The sequence below is a fragment of the Drosophila miranda genome, assembly GCF_003369915.1.
Source record: "Drosophila miranda strain MSH22 chromosome Y unlocalized genomic scaffold, D.miranda_PacBio2.1 Contig_Y2_pilon, whole genome shotgun sequence".
Taxonomy (NCBI): Eukaryota; Metazoa; Arthropoda; class Insecta; order Diptera; family Drosophilidae; genus Drosophila; species Drosophila miranda.
Window position 1 is genome coordinate 23549389 of NW_022881614.1, and position 20118 is coordinate 23569506.

General features: G+C 40.0%; 2 protein-coding genes across 10 annotated transcripts in view; both read right to left on the reverse strand.

Annotated features, from left to right (window-relative positions):
* The window catches only part of LOC117185802 (longitudinals lacking protein, isoforms N/O/W/X/Y-like), a 144406-nt gene that overhangs the window by 83689 nt on the left and 40599 nt on the right, over positions 1–20118 (reverse strand). The gene's annotated exons all lie outside the window — the stretch shown is intronic.
* Positions 10169–11606, reverse strand: LOC117192367. Its single transcript, XM_033397031.1, has 2 exons — positions 10278–11606; positions 10169–10200 (listed from the first exon to the last, which is right to left on the reverse strand). The coding sequence occupies exons 1-2, from the start codon at positions 10869–10871 to the stop codon at positions 10192–10194; spliced, it is 603 nt and encodes a 200-aa protein (XP_033252922.1). The 5' UTR covers positions 10872–11606; the 3' UTR covers positions 10169–10191.

Here is a 20118-nt window from a genome sequence, read left to right on the forward strand (position 1 = left end):
GCCCATGTCACGACATGACTTTGTTGACGGCTTGCTTGACCTATCCCTGTCTCAAGTCAACCATGTGAAAAATTCCTTGGGTCGATTGCTTGATCTGTGCTTTGTATCGGATCCGACCATAGTGTTGTTAACCCGAGCCCTTCCGCTCACTATACCTGAAGACGCCTACCACCATACTTTCGAGGTGTCGCTAGATATAGGACCAACTGTATTGGATCGGTCGAGTAGGCTGCCCGAACGTGTCCGCTGCTTTCGTAAAGCCGAGTTTGCGAAGCTTAATAACCTCATTAGGGATTTTGATTGGTCCGCTTTGTACTTGTGCACTGATATCATAAAAGGCACAAACATTTTTTACAATGCTCTGGCACATTTTTCGATTCTTTTGTCCCGCTTTCTTGTCCGACTAGATCTGGAAAACCCCCTTGGTTTACCAAAGAGTTATCCAGTCTAAAAAACTTAAAATCAAGACTTTATAAAAAATTTCAAGAAGTGGGTTCTCCTACTTCTCACTCTCGCTATGTATTAGCTCGGTCAAACTTTTCAGTTCTTAATGCTCAATGCTATAAGAACTACCTATCTCGATGCAGGATACGTTTTTCTCAGGACCCTAAACAGTTTTACAGCTTCGTAAACAGTAAGCGTAGAACCTCCGCACACCCATCCTCGCTATCATTTTGTAATACGTCGGCAAATAATGATCAGGCAATTGCCGATCTTTTTGCCCAATTCTTCCAAACCACCTATTCTGAGGAAAGCTACTCTGGTCATCCGTACCCATACGGTTTACCGAGGTCGAACGGCATTTTCAGTCCCTTGTTAAATGAATGTTCCCTACTTCATGATCTTCGACTAGTTAAGCCGGTGTTTTCACCGGGTCCAGACGGGGTTCCAGGTTGTGTACTCAGGTACTGCGCCGAGGCTCTGTGTGGACCTTTGCTTAAACTATTCACCCTATCCATTGATTCTTCTTGCTTCCCCCCGATCTGGAAGGAATCGTTTATAATTCCTCTCCATAAAAAAGGTAGCAAGTCTGATGCAAAAAATTATAGAGGTATAGCAAAGTTATCCGCTATTCCTAAAATGTTTGAGAAGGTTTTAACTCCGCACTTGCAACATCTCTGCAAGTCACTTATATCTCCAACTCAGCATGGATTTATAAGGCGGCGATCAACCACCACGAACTTGTTAGAGTTTACCTCTTTCATTACTAAAGGCTTTCAATGTAACTTACAGACGGATGTTATTTACACCGACTTTAGTAAAGCATTCGACTCTGTAAACCATTCCCTTTTAGCGCATAAAAACCTCCTAAGATGGATTTCTAGCTATCTTTGTTCTAGGTCTCAAAGAGTCCTCTTCAAAAACTCCCTCTCTTTCCCAGTAAAGGTTTCTTCGGGAGTACCACAAGGCAGCCATCTAGGCCCCTTACTCTTCACACTCTTTATTAATGACTTACCTTCAGTATTAACATACTCTCGAGTACTTATGTATGCGGATGACTTTAAACTCTGTGTCCAGTACAAGGACATTTCATTTCATTCTCGCTTGCAATCCGATCTCAATAACTTTCAGTCATGGTGTTGTGCAAACTTGTTACACCTTAATGCCTCGAAATGCAAAGTTATGACATTTCATCGTTCTAGCCCTTTGTTGGCTCCCTACACCCTATTTGGTGGTTCTCTTGAGAGAATTACCCTGGTGGATGATCTGGGTGTTATGTTAGACCCCAAGTTAAAGTTTTCCGAACACATTTCTACCATGGTAAGAATACGGCTCCTGTGTATGGTGCCCTCAGTACAAAGTACACCAGGACCGTATAGAATCAGTACAGAAAAACTTTTTACTCTTTGCTCTGCGGGGCCTTAACTGGGATGCGGGTGTAAGACTCCCATCTTACTCTAGTAGACTACTATTAGTAATCCTCCCATCCTTAGTTAACCGTAGAAAAATGCTTGATGTGATATTTATGCACAACTTGATCAGGGGTGACATAGACAGCCCTGATCTGTTGAGCCGCATAAACTTCACGATTCCTATTAGACTGACTAGAAATTTTATACCGTTGTTCCTTCCACTTTGTAGATCGAATTATTCCTTGCATGAACCGTTTAGGGTCTTATGCTCGGATTATAATTCCCTCTACCATATTATATCCACCACTAATTCTCTTCCTCTTATTAAATTATTAATCCCTACACACCTTTCTATTAATTAGTATCTGTAGTGGTATTTGTACTTTGATTGCATGCTTAGTTTCTTAGTAAGTTTAGTACTAATTTTCCTCGAATGTTAGTCTAATAGCTATCTTTCTTGCATGTTCGCGTTTGGTTCGGCTACGCACCGCGCGTCATGCGGCAGCGCCCCTCGGTCGGTTGGGCGGGAGGGGGGCGGCGTTTTGCCTGGGATCCGCGCGTAACAGCCTTCTGCTGGTGTCACACGGTCAGTGTGACAGTCATACGGTCATACAGTCATTGTATGTCAACGTCCACACAAAATGAAATTAATAAATCTCATAAATACTGCTGGTGCATTCATAAGTCCAAAAGGCATTCTTGTGTATTCATATTGTCCGCTAGATATGACAAATGCTGTATACTGCACCGAACTCTCTGCTACTTTTACTTGGTGATAACTGTGTTTCAAATCTAAAAGTGTAAAAATTGTGTTCCCTTCTAATCTCTCTAAGCAGTCGTCTATTAGTGGCAATGGATATCCATCACGAATGCAAATCTTATTAAGCTGTTTGTAATCTACACACATTCTTTTTTCCCCTGATTTTTTCTTAACTAATACTATTGCAGAGCTGTAAGGCGATTTACTTTCTCTTATGAAGCCTTTTTTCAATAGTTCATCTATTTGGGTATCTACTTCTTTTTTCTCCTGATATGAAAGTCTTCTCGGAACAGTGCGTACAGGTTCTTCTGATTTAAGTTTGAGATTCATTTCGTAGTTATGTTGAATTGCTGGAATGTTAGTTAAGTCTGAATAGTTAAGTTTTATCAATTCTGTGGAGATAATGTTTTTTATCCCCAATCGGCCGACTAATTATTTCGAATTAAACAAAACTCGGCGCAGAAATAAAATTACGATATGTTCTTTAATGCGTGACATCCAAATTGCAAGTGTGGCTTGCCTGCCCTTTACATTGCCGCTCCGATCGCTAAGCGCAGCTTCGCTCGGCCGACGTCGGTAGGCAGACGCAAAGCGGAGATAGCGAAGAGCGAGCTGGCAGAGAGCGTTTAGCAGGGCAAGCAAGCGCAGAGCTTTAACAAACAAATGAGTGACATAGACATAAGTAACAAACAAAATAAGCGGCTGAGGGCCAAGAATTAGGTGCTATTTGGCAAGCAGCTAATCGGCTGGGTTCTGCTCCGAACATTCACCCCCCGTTGGAAGGCAAAGGCTTTCAACAGATCCATCCTGAAGGGGCAGAACCGCTATTTTTCCAACGGCCCTCTTGAAAAGGCCTTTTTGAGTGCGGATGACGGCTACTCTGATGGTTCCATCTTTTCCTGGGATGACGCTCTCAATGCGGCCAAGCGGCCACCTTAATGGTGGCAGCGTTTCCTCCTTGATCATGACGAGCGCTCCTAGCTTGATGTTTGGAGACGATGACCGCCACTTGCTCCGCTCCTGAAGAATCGAAAGATACGCCGTGCTCCATTTTCTCCAAAACGCCTGCTTCATTTGACACAGCCGCTGCCATCGACTAAGTAGGTTGACCCGGAGATGCGCCACATCTGGCTCGTCGAATGCAGCTTTCGGGGCTCCATTGAGAAAGTGGTTTGGCGTGAGCACATCTAGATCATCGGGACTTTCTGTAATTGCATAAAGCGGACGGGAATTTAACAAAGCAGAGATTTCACAAGCCAAGGTCTGAATTTCATCAAGAGTAAAAATGTAGGTCCCGACGATGCGATGAAAATGATATTTAGCTGCTTTAACAGCCGCCTCCCACAAACCCCCAAAATGAGGTGAGCGAGGGGGGATGAATTTCCAGTCGATTCCACTAGAAACGCAGAGATGTGACACAGCCGACGTATGAGGATCGCTGAGGAACATTTGCCGAAGCTCCAAAAGCTCATTTTTTGCTCCTACAAAATTTGTAGCGTTGTCTGACCAGATGATTCGAGGTTTGGGACGTAGACTTATAAAACGCCTTAATGCTGCCAGAAAGGATTCTGTAGATAGATCCCGAACGACTTCCAAATGAGTTGCTTTGGTGCTAAAGCATACGAAGACAGCGATGTAACATTTGATAGGAGGCCTGCTTCTGACTTCCGACTTGTGATAAAAGGGTCCGCAAAAATCAACGCCCGTTGTGTGGAATGCTGGATTAGTCCTTACGCGATCCGCAGGCAAGTTTCCCATGATATGTTCCCTCAGCACTGGCTTCAAACGAAAGCATCTAACACATTTGCTAATGATTCCCGCAACATATTTGCGTCCGCCAATAGGCCAGAATTTTTGCCGAAGCAGTCCGAGCAATCCTTGAGTTCCTGCGTGGAGAAACCTTTCGTGAAAGAAGATAATAATAGAGACAGTGACAGGATGTCCCTTAGGAAGCAGGATCGGGTGCTTCGCGTCGTAGTCCAATTCGGCATTTTGGAGGCGGCCTCCAACACGCAGCAATCCAAAGCTATCCAGAAATGGATTCAGTGAGGCCATCGTGCTTTTTGGGGGTAGGGCCTGTTTGCTGGCGAGGGCCCTTATCTCTTCCGAAAATTGTTGCTGCTGTATTGCCCTTATGAGCAAATGCGTACCATTTTTGATGTCGATTACGGTAAGTTGACCCTTCGACCGCGCTATGCCTTTGTCCTTGAGAATGTAGAATCGATATATGTAAGCAAAGACGCGCTGCATGGATCCGAATGAGCTTTGAAATTTGCAATCGTACGATACATCCCTTTCGTTTGAAACAACCAATGCTGCATGACGACGTTCTGGTACATCGGTCGGCAATTGCAAGCCTGCAGGCCACTCTGAGCTCTCAAGACGCAAGAATGGTGGTCCAGAGATCCAAAGGCTGCTATCCATTAGTTCAGCGGGCGTGGCTCCACGTGATATGATGTCGGCAGGATTCAACTTTGTGGGCACGTGATGCCAAGTCATTCCAGCGGTGAGCTCCTGAATCCGCTGAACTCGATTAGAAACAAATATATTAAAATTCAATGGTGATTCTCGAATCCAGGCAAGGGCTATGGACGAATCCGACCAGCAATGTATTTGGCATGGAGCTGATAATCCCTTAACTATGGTGGACACTAGTTCGGCTAATACGAGGGCAGCGGACAGCTCAAGCTTGGGGATAGTCATACTTTTCAAGGGCGCGACTCTGGATTTAGAGCATAAGAGATGACTTTGCACAATGCCAAGAGCTTCCGAACGCATGTATACACAGGCGCCATATGCTGCTTGGCTCGCATCACAAAACGCGTGCATTTCTAATCTGGCTTGCTGCCGAAGCACGTAACGTGGAAACTTAAAGTTTTTAACCATCGACAACTGCGAAGTCAGCTCAATCCAAGTCGTATGTAGATCCTGGGGCAGGCTTTCGTCCCAATTCAATTTTAGGCTTTCGTTCCATAGCGACTGCATAAATATTTTAGCTTTTGTGATGATGGGAGAGATGAGCCCTAGAGGATCGTAGAACCTAGCTAGTGTAGACAGGACCGAACGCTTCGATATTGGGCCTGCAGCGGTTCCGACGTGAGCGAAGCTAAACAGAAGATTGTCCGTGGTGGGATCCCAAACTAGACCAAGCGCCTTGGTTACTTCAGTCCCGTCATGAAAGGTAAGGAACTTTTCGCGATCCGCTTCCGATACGCCTTCCAAAGCAGCGGGTTCATTGGAACACCATTTACGTATGGGAAAACATCCTTTCGAAAGTAGCTCCTTTACCTGCTGACGAATTTTGATGACAGAATCAATGCTGTCCCCTCCAGATATGAGATCATCGACATAGAAATCTCTTCGAACAACATCAGCGCCAAGCGGAAAACGCAACTCTTCATCATTTGCCAATTGATGCATAGCACGAATTGCTAAGAAAGCGGCAGGTTTGGTTCCGTAAGTAACAGTCTCCAACTTGAACACCTGAATCTCCTCCTTCGGGTCATTGCGCCATAGGATGCACTGCACGTGCGTATCGGGATGGGAAACGCGTACACAGCGGTACATTTTGCAGATATCGCCACACAAGGCGACTTTAAAAAGGCGGAAACGAAGCAGAGTTATCAGAATTTTAGGTTGGATGGTGGGTCCAGCCATAAGCGCATCATTCAGTGATACTCCAGACGCTGTTTTGGCAGATCCATCGAACACTACGCGTAATTTGGTGGTTGTACTATCCTGCTTGTGGACGCAATGGTGAGGCAAGAAGTACTGCGGGAGGTCTGACTGCCGCGAAGCTGGCGACATGTGTCCTAAATCACGATACTCCTGAAGAAACTCCATATATTTTGCCTTAAGCTGTGCATTTTTTGCTAGCTTCCTCTCCAAGTTGAGAAATCTACGTAGCGCCTGCTGATACGATTCTCCTAATTCCTCTAGACTGAATTTGGTTGGCAAACGCACGGAGTAAGCTCCGGACTCTAGGCGAATGCAGTTTGTGACGAAATGCTGTTCGCAATGAACATCTTCCTCCGAAATTGATGAGGGCGAATAATCTCCATCGACTTCCCAAAACCGCCTTACAATATCGCACAAATTAGTCTCGCAAGCGGAGATGACAGGGGGATCTTCAACGGCTGCTAGCGCCGCACGGGCTTTCTCAGAGTTTTTAATACTTCCTGACACTATCCAGCCAAGTTTCGTCTTCTGCAATGTTGGCAATTGGTCTGACAGTCGAATCTGTCCAACGCACATTAATTCGAAAAACAAACCAGCACCTATCAACAGATCGACACGCTGGGGCTTGGCGAAATTAGGATCAGCTAGTTTTAGGTTATTTGGCATTGGCCAATCCTTTGCGTCTAGGCCGAAGTTAGGCTGCATTCCTGTGATTGAGGCAGTGATAATTGCAGAGAGGAAACCGCGATAGCTTTCGTCTTGAGATTGCAGGACGATGTCCACAGCCTTGCTGGATGGTAGAATTGACTCTCCAATACCGGCGATTTTAACGTGAGACGGGTGAGGATCTAACTGCAGCTGATTGGCGAGTCTCGATGTTATAAAGTTAACCTGAGAAGCGGAATCTAAAATGGCACGACATGGAATAAGCGATCCAAAACGGCCCCTGACATATACGATTGCAGTAGCTAGCAGCACGTTTTGGCTAGGCAGAGATTTTTGACTCGAGGGGGAGGGCTAATATATTTGCTTGCTACTAGGGCACTTGCAGGATCATGCTGGGTCGATTCCGTGCTCGGCGACGGCAACTCAGCGTCAGAGCCCGACTGCATGTGGAGCAGTGTGTGATGCTTGGCTTGGCAATTTCTACATGCCCCTGACTTGCAGCGTTGCAATGAATGGCCTTTGTTGAGGCAGTTTAGACATAAATGGCGCTTCTTCACCTCCTTGTATCGAGAAAAAACAGGGAGATCTATAAATGCCTGGCATCGGGATATGTAGTGATCGGAGGATTTGCAATACTTGCATGTTGAGCTATTATGATCGTTAATGGAGGTGATTAGGGTGCTAGGTTTACTTTCTCCCACCTGCTGGCTAGGAATTGTTACCATAGCCGATCCCAAATTTTCCAGCATCCGACATCTTGCTTCCAAGAATGAGGCCATGCTTGACCACCGAGGCAATCCTGACGTCGGCAAGTTCTCTTCCCATTTCTCCTTGGTCTTGTGGTCCAATTTCGTGCCTATGATGAAGATCAGCAACCCATCGGAAATCTCCTGCGGGGTCGCCAAGGTCTGAAGTGCACGCAAGTGCGAATTGATTTTGTCGCTGAGCGCGCGCAAGCCGATAGCTGAGCCCTTCTCCACCCCTTGCAGCCCGAAAATAGCCTTGACGTGTGCCTGAAAATGTAACAGTTTATTATCGAATCGCAACATTAGTAAATTCAACGCCTTGTCGTAATTCTCCTCAGAAAGTTCCAAGGAACGAATCGTATCCAGCGCAGCACCATCTAGACATCCACGAAGATATTGGAATTTTTCGATGATTGGTATACGATGGTCTTTGTGCACCATTGTCGAAAACATCGCGTGGAATTCTGGCCAATCCATGTAGCTCCCACTGAATCGCGGAAGCTGCAACTCGGGCATTCGAGAACGGCCTGTACTATTATAGGCGAACAACGACGAATTCCCCTCGAGAGTATGCCGAGCCGTTGAATTGGCAACATTTACCGTGCGAGCAGCCATCAACTCCCGCGACAGCCTGGACCTAACCTTGACATAAACATTCGAAAAGTCCAGCCGGGCATCATGGGCTAACTGCAGGAAATCCAGCCTTTCAAGGCTCGTTTGAGCGGCATCGAAATCCGCATTCATTCGCTCGATTTGCTCTAAGCGAGCTTGAAGTTCTGCCTCATCTAACTCGGCAAGCTCTTCCTTGGTAAGAAAGCGATCCATGGCCTTTAGTTGGCGCGCGATGGACTCGGCCTTGTGCTTGTAGAAATCTACATCACTCGGCATTGCTGCGTTCGCGACATTGGTAGGCTCAGGTGCTGCCATGTTGAGGTTTTAAAAGAGTCACTCAGCACGACCGAAAAAGACACCCTGTATACGTATAAACGTGGGAACCGAAAGCAAAGGGATTACAGCTAATGCCTTTAGCTGTGCGGCTGTGCGAGCTGTCCGATTCCGCTTTGTACTCCGCTTGTGTGTATTAGTGAGTTCGCTGCACTGCCTACCGCACTGCACTGACCGAATTGTCGCGACAGAGAAATTAATAGCCAGCAATGCGTGTATGTAGGTGTATGTAAGTGTGTTTTAGCACCGAATTGTGCTTAACCGCCGAAAATTTGCTAGGGCTAACGAATGTCGATCGCGAATGATTATTAATTGACACTGCAACTCTTCGATCACGTCGGGGTCACCAAATTTTATGTGGAGATAATGTTTTTTATCCCCAATCGGCCGACTAATTATTTCGAATTAAACAAAACTCGGCGCAGAAATAAAATTACGATATGTTCTTTAATGCGTGACATCCAAATTGCAAGTGTGGCTTGCCTGCCCTTTACATTGCCGCTCCGATCGCTAAGCGCAGCTTCGCTCGGCCGACGTCGGTAGGCAGACGCAAAGCGGAGATAGCGAAGAGCGAGCTGGCAGAGAGCGTTTAGCAGGGCAAGCAAGCGCAGAGCTTTAACAAACAAATGAGTGACATAGACATAAGTAACAAACAAAATAAGCGGCTGAGGGCCAAGAATTAGGTGCTATTTGGCAAGCAGCTAATCGGCTGGGTTCTGCTCCGAACAAATTCCATGAATTTACTACGTTCTTTATCAGTTCGCTTTGGGTCGATATTATAGCTGTCCTCTTCTTTTGTTATTTCAATACTATATATATACGGTATATCTATGTCGGTTCTCTCTAATGATTCACTTGCCATATGCTTTTGCTCGTTATCTTTCAATAAAAGGTCAATGTTATTACAATTCAATTGGTCACTAATCTTATTCTCATAATTTTCATCCTTTAATAATCCATTCTTATTGATATCTGATAACATCATCTCACTATCTCTATTTGTCAATACTACATTTTCAATTTGGTCACTCTCAATGTTCACTAATACTCTATTTTTATCTAAGTCACTGTTCACTAATACTCTATTTTCATCTAAGTCACTGTTCACTAATACTCTATTTTCATCTAAGTCACTGTTCACTAATACTCTATTTTCATCTAAGTCACTGTTCACTAATACTCTATTTTCATCTAAGTCACTGTTCACTAATACCCTATTTTCATCTAAGTCACTGTTTACTAATACTCTATTTTCAATTGAGACCATATTGCTTTGCGTAACTCGCTTTACATTTTCAATTTCATTTTCAAAAATTAATTTTATTCCGTAATTTTCAAGGAAACTGCGCCCCAGAAGGACATTAGACGAAATATAGTTGTTTGGTACAACGAAAAATATAAGTTCTTTTCAATGTTATGAAAAACTAAATTGACAATTATTTTTCCAAAAATGCTTATTCTCGAACCGTTAACTCAAAAATACTCTGTCGGTCTTAGTACACCATCAAAATTTTCATAAAGTATCGCCGAGCGCTGCATCAAATTAATAGCGCTACCGGTGTCCAACATGCCAGAAAGAAATTTAATTTGATACCTGCGTTTTATATCAGTGTAAAAATATACCCCTACCTGATTAACAATAGGAACAAAAATATTGTTCTCCTCTCTGTCGTCCATTGGCGGGTTGCTGGCTGTACCCACGGATCGCTGGGTTGGCATAGGCTTCTGTTGGCAATCCTTCACCTGGTGCTGCATGGATCCACACTGGAAACACGATCCCTTCTCCCGCTTAGGTGCGGGACACGATGAAGCATAATGGCCATGTGCTGAACAATTATAGCAGCGCACCTGGCTCCGGTCATTTCCGGAAGCGGTCATCCCAGTGCGCTTAAAATTCGTCTGGGTACTCTTCCTCAAAGCCTCGTATTGTCGAGCTAGCTCCTTAAGTTTTCCGATGGTCGACGCTGAATACAATAAGGCGATACTGGAAGATCGATCACGAAAACCATCAACGATGAACTGCACTGTCAATTTCTCTTCGATGTCGGCACGCATAGCAATTTCTTCCATGCGAAGAATATATCCCATTACGGAGTTTTTCTCCGGGTTGAAAAAGGTTTCCTTCAACAGAAGTACCACGTCGGCAGTTGAATTGCTGCGGCCAAAAGTTTTTAGGAAGTTTCCCTTAAACTCGTCGTAAGTCTTTGATTTGTCGACACGCATGAACAAGTCCGCCTATGTTCCCGCCTTCATCAACATGCGCACACAACGAAGCTTAAAATTGTTGCTTTCGTTCACGCCTCCGCAAATCCGTTCAAAATTCAAGACCCATTCAGAGGCTTCATCATTTTCACTGGCAGAAAAAGGGGCAATAAGTTGCTTGACCATTCGGATGTCATCGGTCATATAGTTGTCCATTACCATTAAAGCAGCCAGTTTCTTCTTTTTCTCAGCCACCCTTATTGCGGCGTCAAGTAATTCTTCTTCTTTCATATCGTCGATCTGCTCATTTTCAGACACTTTTCCATCCGATTCAATATCCGATTTATTCACCGGACTTTCAGAAACTTCGTCCATTCCACCACTTATGGCAAGCTTACGAAGTTGCCTTAGTGTTGCGCTGGCTGGAAAAATGATCTCCTTCTCCAGCAACCACTCTACAATTTTTTCTTTGTCAATGTTTGCCATGGTTTCCTCGGCCATTTATAAAATGTGGAAAATACTCGTTGTCGGGGATGCCAGTAGACAAATACTTATGTAGGCAGATACTTTAAAGGGCTACGATCCCACTTCTGAAGTTATTGGCGCAAAAGGTCCACGGATGTTTCGTGCTTTTTATGATTTTATTTTAATTTTATTTACTTAATTCTTTTCAACCTCCTCGTCTTGTCGATACCGCCAAAAGTGTTCATTGAACCCCAGCTCCGATCACTCGTTCTCTCATAGTTCTAGTTCGCAGAACTAGAGTTATAATACTAAACAATCTAACAATACTAAACAATCTAACAATAACCCACATAAATGATAAGGGTAAAATTCTAAGATATATATCGCATCATAGATATAGCGATTTTGAATTAGTTGATTATATACAATCGAATGATAAGCAATTTTCTTTTGATAATGTTAATATTTTAAATCCCCTTATAACATTAGGTAATACGGCCTTACCATTAACAACATTATTCTTAATCATTTTGATATTGATAATGTTATTTTACTTCGGCTATAAATTAACCAAATTTGTACTTATTAAATCAGTAAGAATACCGTCAGAAGAAATAGTGGAAAGCAACATTCAAATACTGTCAGAAGAAATTAGAGCTCTATCAGAACTTCAAAATGTATCGGGACGAAACATTTAAGAATGGGGGGAGTTAACGTACCCAATTCTATTGAGCTCTTATACGAGTTGTAAACAATCTTTGGCTTTCCAAAACGAAAACAATTTCAATCTTGGGCCTCCGCCTAATTGATTTCTAAGATGTACAATCTCAAGGGCTCCCGCCGCAATCCCAATCTTTGACACTCGCCTAAATGGAAAACCAATGTTTGCCCACACCCGGCTTCTCATAAACAATCTCACTCCCGGCTTTCTGCAGATCCTGCACTTTAGGCATTTTACAGTTTTCTCTTTGGATGACGAAATCCAATACTCGGGATGGCGAAATCAATTGAAATGTTTATAGAAAAACTATTCCCGGAAGGGATCAACGATGCAAAGATCAGAAAGTTCAAGTCAGTCTTGATCCAGAAGCGACACCGCAAAGTCGAGCTAAAAATTAAGATCGCGCAAACCCTTTGCCCGGAATCCTTTGTGACCCTCTACTTAAATCTATATCAGTTAAGTTAGAAGTAAAATAAAAACTTTTTAAAAACACAATCCGCTACCGCAGTTGTTTAATTGGCGCCCAACGTGGGGCGACGTTGTATAAAAAGCACCGAATAATAAAAGTGTTGCGTCGTGCCGAAACCCGAAGGACAATTAATTAATGGAATAAATCCTTCAGATATAAAAACGCGGAGTGACTGTGAGATATAAGATAAAAAAGGAGATAAAAAGGAAACAAACCGGAGCTTAGGGTGTGCAATTAATTAATGGAATAAATCCTTCAGATATAAAAACGCGGAGTGACTGTGAGATATAAGATAAAAAAGGAGATAAAAAGGAAACAAACCGGAGCTTAGGGTGTGCAAAAATAAATACAATATACAATACAAATACAAATACAAATACAATACAAAATACAAATAAATACAAAAGCTAATCAAGACAATTCAAAAATACAAAAAAACCAAAAAAACCAAAGTTTTTAAACAAAACCAACCAAACCAAAACACAAAGAAAGTGAAACTATCAGCTAAACCAAAGATGGAAGACCCCCAGAAGACCCAGTTAAACAAAGAAATTTAAGAAAGAAGACCCGTTCGAAGACCTGTCAGCCAAATCAAGAAGGAAGACCCGTTCGAAGATCTGTCAGCCAAACTAAGAAGGACGACCCCTACCGGATAGTCCGTGAGCAAAAGTTGTATTAATAAATATATAAGTTCAATTAGGTTATATTAGATTATAAAAACAAACATATAAGAAAAATTTAAGGTGGATCAACTAACTTTAGATTTTGAAAAACTAAAAATGATTAACTCACAAACAAGGACCAATCTCACTGCAGATCTGGTCAAACAATTGATAGCACTTCAAATTTCACAAGTACAGGAGCAAATTGTAAATTTAAAACAACAAATAGAAACTAAATACGATCAGGTATCAGATTATCAGGCAGAAGCAATAGACGAGACAATAAAAGATGACACCACATTAAAGGTAATAGAATCCCTACCAATTTTCAATGGTGGATTAAACCAATACGTAGGATGGAGGGAAGCTGCAGAAACTGCAGTGAAGTTATATAAGAAAGGAAGTAAGCAATATTATATTGCCTGAACAATTTTGAGAAACAAAATAACAGGACCAGCACATGACGCACTGACCAACCACGGGACAGTTTTAAATTTTGATGCCATACTTTCACGACTTGACTTTGTTTACAGTGACAAGAGACCAATTTACATAATAGAACAGGAGTTAAGCGTTCTCCGACAAGGGAACCTTTCAATAATAGATTTCTATAACGAGGTTAACAAGAAAATGACCTTGTTAATAAATAAGACAATAATGACTCACGGAAAGGACAGTGAAATCACGAAAGAATCAAATAAGAAAATTAGAGACAATGCCTTACGCATTTTTGTCACTGGCCTAAACGGCGGCATTGCAGAAATCCTATTTTCATTGAATCCCCCAGATTTACCGAATGCCTTGGCAAAGGTACAGGAATTGCAATCAAATAACATTCGGGCCCAATTTGCCTACCAATTCAGTGGCCCCAGAAATTCAGGGAATAATAACTACAATACATTACGATTCAACCAACGACAACCAAGGACTAATAGTTCACCATTCGACCAAAAAAGGGATCTTCAGAGGAATAACATGTCATGGGGACAACCCTATTTCTTGGGTAATAGACAACAAAATCAGGCCCCAGAACCAATGGATGTAGACGAATTGATACAAATCAAGAACCGACAGAACAGCAATCAATTCAGGGGAAATAATAATAATCTTAGAAATTATCGGGAGAATACTAACGGTTATTATAGGAGAAATAATAACAATTATAACCAAGCTCAGCATTTTAGGGCAAACGTAGTACCGAATAATCAGTCTAACGAAAATCAGGCGCAGAAACGAAAGCCAAACGAAATGTCGGAACAACCGGCTAATAAAGCAATGCGGATAAATAACATTGAGGAGGACCATTTTTTAGATCAGCCCCCGAAGTAGGTCTGCCCTACTTAAAAAGAGTAGATAAAAAAATAAACAGAGAATTAAAAGTTTTGATAGATACGGGAGCAACTTCCTGTTATATAAAAAAAGGGAATTTACGAAAATAAAAAAGAATTATCAATTTATAAGAAAGTTGCTACAGTGAATGGGTTTTCAATAATTAAATATTTCCATAATATAACTATTTTCAACACAAAACAAGTGTTTTATGAAATAGATGGAATGGAGGCAGATTTACTAATAGGATTTAACCTATTAAAGAAAATCGGAGCTGTTATTGATACAGGAAAGGGGACTTTAAGTTATAAAGACAATGAGGAGAAACTAATATATGACGAGGTCCTTTCTTTAAACAAATTAACCTTTATAGAAGGAAAAACCATCCTTCCGTTGAAGGAATATATAATAAAAAAATATTTTGAAGAAGAAAAAGAAATGAAAAGTGATTCAGTAAAGGTAGAAGGAAGTTTATATAGCTTGGGATCAAAAAATCCTGAGCACGCCGACGAAGAATTATCCGTCAATAGTTTGGGATTCAAATATCCTGAACCCGCCGTCGTAGAAATATCCGACATTCAAAATTATGCAAATTCTGAATTGAAAAAAATGAAATTGTATAACACAATAACCTACAAAGAGGACAATTTAGAAAATCTCAGAGAGAAAATGGTATCTATCATCGAAGAAGACCATGCCAATATAAATTTACAGTTACCGTTCAGAACGGATATAAAAGGAGAGATTAACACTGAACATGATAGACCGGTATATGGCAAGCAGTATCCATACGCTTATTCGGTTAACGATTTCGTTAATAACGAAATAAGTAAAATGTTAGATGAAGGTATAATCAGATCTAGTAAAAGCCCATATAATTCACCGGTAATAGTAGTACCAAAGAAGGGAGTAAATGAGGACGGAACTCCTAAACATAGATTAGTAATAGACTTTAAGAAACTTAATGAAAACACCATACCGGATAGATACCCTATGCAAGATCCTTCAGTAATCCTTGCCAATTTAGGTAAGGCAAAGTATTTCTCGGCCATTGATTTAGAGTCAGGTTTCTATCAGATTTTAATGAGGGAATCAGATATTGAAAAAACATCTTTTTCCATAAATAACGGCAAATATGAATTTCTAAGAATGCCTATGGGATTGACGAACGCTCCCAGAATTTTCCAAAGGGCAATGAACGATATACTTAGAGAACAAGTTGGGAAAACTTGTCACGTCTATATGGACGATATAATAATATTTTCAAAAACTATAGAACAACATTATAAAGATCTAATTCATATAATACAGATATTGCAAAACGCTAACATGAAAATTTCCCTAGAAAAGTCTAAATTCTTTCAATTGGAAACCAAATTTCTGGGATACATTGTTTCCCAAAATATCATTAAAACAGATCCAGACAAAATCTCCACAATACAAAACTATCCAATTCCTAAAAATATCAGAGAGCTACGTAGCTTCTTAGGACTAACAGGGTATTACAGAAAATTTGTCCGAAATTATGCTACAATTGCCAAACCATTAACAAAATATCTGAGTGGAGTAAATGGGAAAGTTTCACGAAGGGCATCCAAGAAAACATTAAAACAGCTGGATGAACCAGCAATGGGAGCATTTAATAATTTAAAGGACAGTTTAATAGCACATATTGAATTAGTACAACCAGATTACAATAAAAAATTCACATTAACCACAGATGCATCGGACATAGCAATAGGTGCAGTTTTGTCGCAAGATGGGAATCCCATAACATTTATTTCTAAAACTTTAAGTAAAACCGAGCAATTATATGCTACTAATAAAAAGAAATTATTAGCTATTGTATGGGCATTAAAAAATTTGCGAAATTATTTATACGGAGTGAGTGGAATTGAAATACATACAGATCACCAACCTTTGTCCTTTGCAATGTCGCAAAAAAATCCAAATGTTGAAATGAAACGTTGGTATTACTTCATAGAAAGTTTCACACCAAAAATCATTTATAAGCCAGGCTCAACTAACGTAGTAGCGGACGATTTATCTCGGATTAAAATAAATCATATGACAGATAGTGATGTCGACCAGACAGATTCAGAATCAGACATAAATACTCAGCATTCAGCAGAGAGTAGTTTTGAAAACGTCATTCAAGAGACTAGCAAGCCTCTAAACCAATTTAAACAGCAGCTACTATTAGCGCAAGGGAGATTCACAGTTCATGAGTTAGTAAGAGTTTATGAAAATACCCGACATATTATTGAATTTGATACGGTAGACAATCTGCTAATCATTTTAAAAGAATTTATTTAGCCTCACTTAACCACAGGAATACACTGCACTTTAGAAGATTTATACCTTATCCAAAATAAGCTAAAGGAAAACTTCATAAATAAATTTCTCTTCACGAGAAAGTTCCTCCAAGATGTAGTAAATTCAGAAGATAAAGCTATAATTATAGAAGAAACACATTGCAGAGCCCATAGAGGACTAGACGAAAATTACAAACAAATAACTAAGCTGTATTATTGGCCAAACCTGCACAAAAAATTAAAAGAATATATAAAAAATTGTGAGATCTGTAACAAAAACAAATATCACAGACACCCTGTAAAAATTCCAATTGGGGAAGCTCCCATTCCAGCAAAAGAAGGAGATCAATTACACTTAGACATATACTATGCCCAAAACCTAACATTCATAACTTGTATAGATTCTTATTCCAAATACTTGGTGGTCAAGGAAATTCAAAGTAAATTAAACATTGAAAATAAGGTAATGGAAATTTTGCAACACTTTCCGTTAGCAACATCTTTAATGACTGACAACGAACCAAGCTTTACTTCAGCACAATTTAGATCATTCATACAAAGAAGTAACTTAACTATTTATTATGCTGATCCCAGACACAGCACCTCAAATGGTAAGGTAGAAAGGGTACATTCTACACTAACAGAAATAGCGCGGTGCATCAAGGATGAACTAAATCTAACAGATTATTCAGAAATAATAATAAGGGCGGCACTGAAATATAACCTGACGATACATTCAACGACCAATCAAATGCCATATGACATATTGTATAAGAAAATAGAACACAAGCATAATCCAATATTACTTAAGGAAGCTCAGACCAAAATGCTTAAGCTACATAACAAAGATAGAGGAGAAAAAGATTATAAAATAGGAGAAGTAGTTTATGAAAAGAAATTCGGGGAAAGAAATAAACTTCAATCCCGATACAAAAAGCAGGTAGTTAAGGAAAATCGACCGAATAAAATTATAATCAACAATAGAAACAGAATTATACATAAACATAACATCAAATATTAAATATTTTTTTTCCAGAAAATGTATGCGAATATACTAATACTGACTTTTGTTATATTGACGACTTCGGAAGTAATTGACTATACGCATAGTGACTATCTATTGCTCAAAGACGACAGAGACGTTTACACTTATGAAACATACGCTGAACTTTTCCATATTACTAATTTGAGTTTTTATAGAGAGATAATTGATAAAGAATCCAAATATGTCAGCAAATCAATTAATTCAGACGATGAGTGGGAAATATCAATGGACTTAAGTCTATTAAAATTAATGATTTCAGAATTAGTTCCAAAACGGAATGAAAGGGGAATAAATGAATTAGGTACCATTTGGAAATGGATAGCAGGCAGCCCTGATCATGACGACTTTTTGAAAATACAAAATAAAGTAAATGAATTAACTGAAGAAATTGAATTGCTATCAAATTCATTAAAATATGTCATCTTCAATGAAGAAACGATACTGAGAAAGCATCGTTTAAAATTAATAACTTTTGACCTACTAAATTTAGTTGATACCATAACCCTCTTAAAAGTAAACATTTTCAATACAAAAATTTTAAATAAAAACGAAATAGAGGACATTTATAAGCATGAAAAACATCCTGTTGAACTGTCTGATCTGCTGGACATTGCAACGGTTAAAATAATTCGAAATGCTGATTTAATAATCATTTACATAAAATATCCTCAAATTAAAGATTTTTGCAAGTTTTACCATGCAAGAGCCATCTCACAAAATGATGGAATGTTAGTTATAAGTGAAAAAGTTTGTGAATGTAAGGAGAAATACTATTTAATGAATAATTTTAAAAGTGAAACTTTTAACAATTACGCACAAATAAATTTAAAGAAGACCTGTTTCACCAATTTACTTAATGGCTTTAAAGCCAACTGCACTAAAAAAAGGGAAAAAAAACAAAGAAATAGACATCATTCAGGATGGTGCCATATTAGTTTCAGGCAAAAATATCGTAGACAATACTACTTTGTTAGGATCGTATCTCCTTATATTCAACAACACAATTGTAATAAATAATATAACTATTGTCGCAAAAGGTCCACGGATGTTTCGTGCTTTTTATGATTTTATTTTAATTTTATTTACTTAATTCTTTTCAACCTCCTCGTCTTGTCGATACCGCCAAAAGTGTTCATTGAACCCCAGCTCCGATCACTCGTTCTCTCATAGTTCTACTTCGCAGAACTAGAACTATCGGATGATAATTCATATCGATACTTACGATATTTCGTACAACGTTAATAGTAAATACAATTGTAGAGTTATAATACTAAACAATCTAACAATAACCCACATAAATGATAAGGGTAAAATTCTAAGATATATATCGCATCATAGATATAGCGATTTTGAATTAGTTGATTATATACAATCAAATGATAAGCAATTTTCTTTTGATAATGTTAATATTTTAAATCCCCTTATAACATTAGGTAATACGGCCTTACCATTAACAACATTATTCTTAATCATTTTGATACTGATAATGTTATTTTACTTCGGCTATAAATTAACGAAATTTGTACTTATTAAATCAATAAGAATACCGTCAGAAGAAATAGTGGAAAGCAACATTCAAATACTGTCAGAAGAAATTAGAGCTCTATCAGAACTTCAAAATGTATCGGGACGAAACATTTAAGAATGGGGGGAGTTAACGTACCCAATTCTATTGAGCTCTTATACGAGTTGTAAACAATCTTTGGCTTTCCAAAACGAAAACAATTTCAATCTTGGGCCTCCGCCTAATTGATTTCTAAGATGTACAATCTCAAGGGCTCCCGCCGCAATCCCAATCTTTGACACTCGCCTAAATGGAAAACCAATGTTTGCCCACACCCGGCTTCTCATAAACAATCTCACTCCCGGCTTTCTGCAGATCCTGCACTTTAGGCATTTTACAGTTCTCTCTTTGGATGACGAAATCCAATACTCGGGATGGCGAAATCAATTGAAATGTTTATAGAAAAACTATTCCCGAAAGGGATCAACGATGCAAAGATCAGAAAGTTCAAGTCAGTCTTGATCCAGAAGCGACACCGCAAAGTCGAGCTAAAAATTAAGATCGCGCAAACCCTTTGCCCGGAATCCTTTGTGACCCTCTACTTAAATCTATATCAGTTAAGTTAGAAGTAAAATAAAAACTTTTTAAAAACACAATCCGCTACCGCAGTTGTTTAATTGGCGCCCAACGTGGGGCGACGTTGTATAAAAAGCACCGAATAATAAAAGTGTTGCGTCGTGCCGAAACCCGAAGGACAA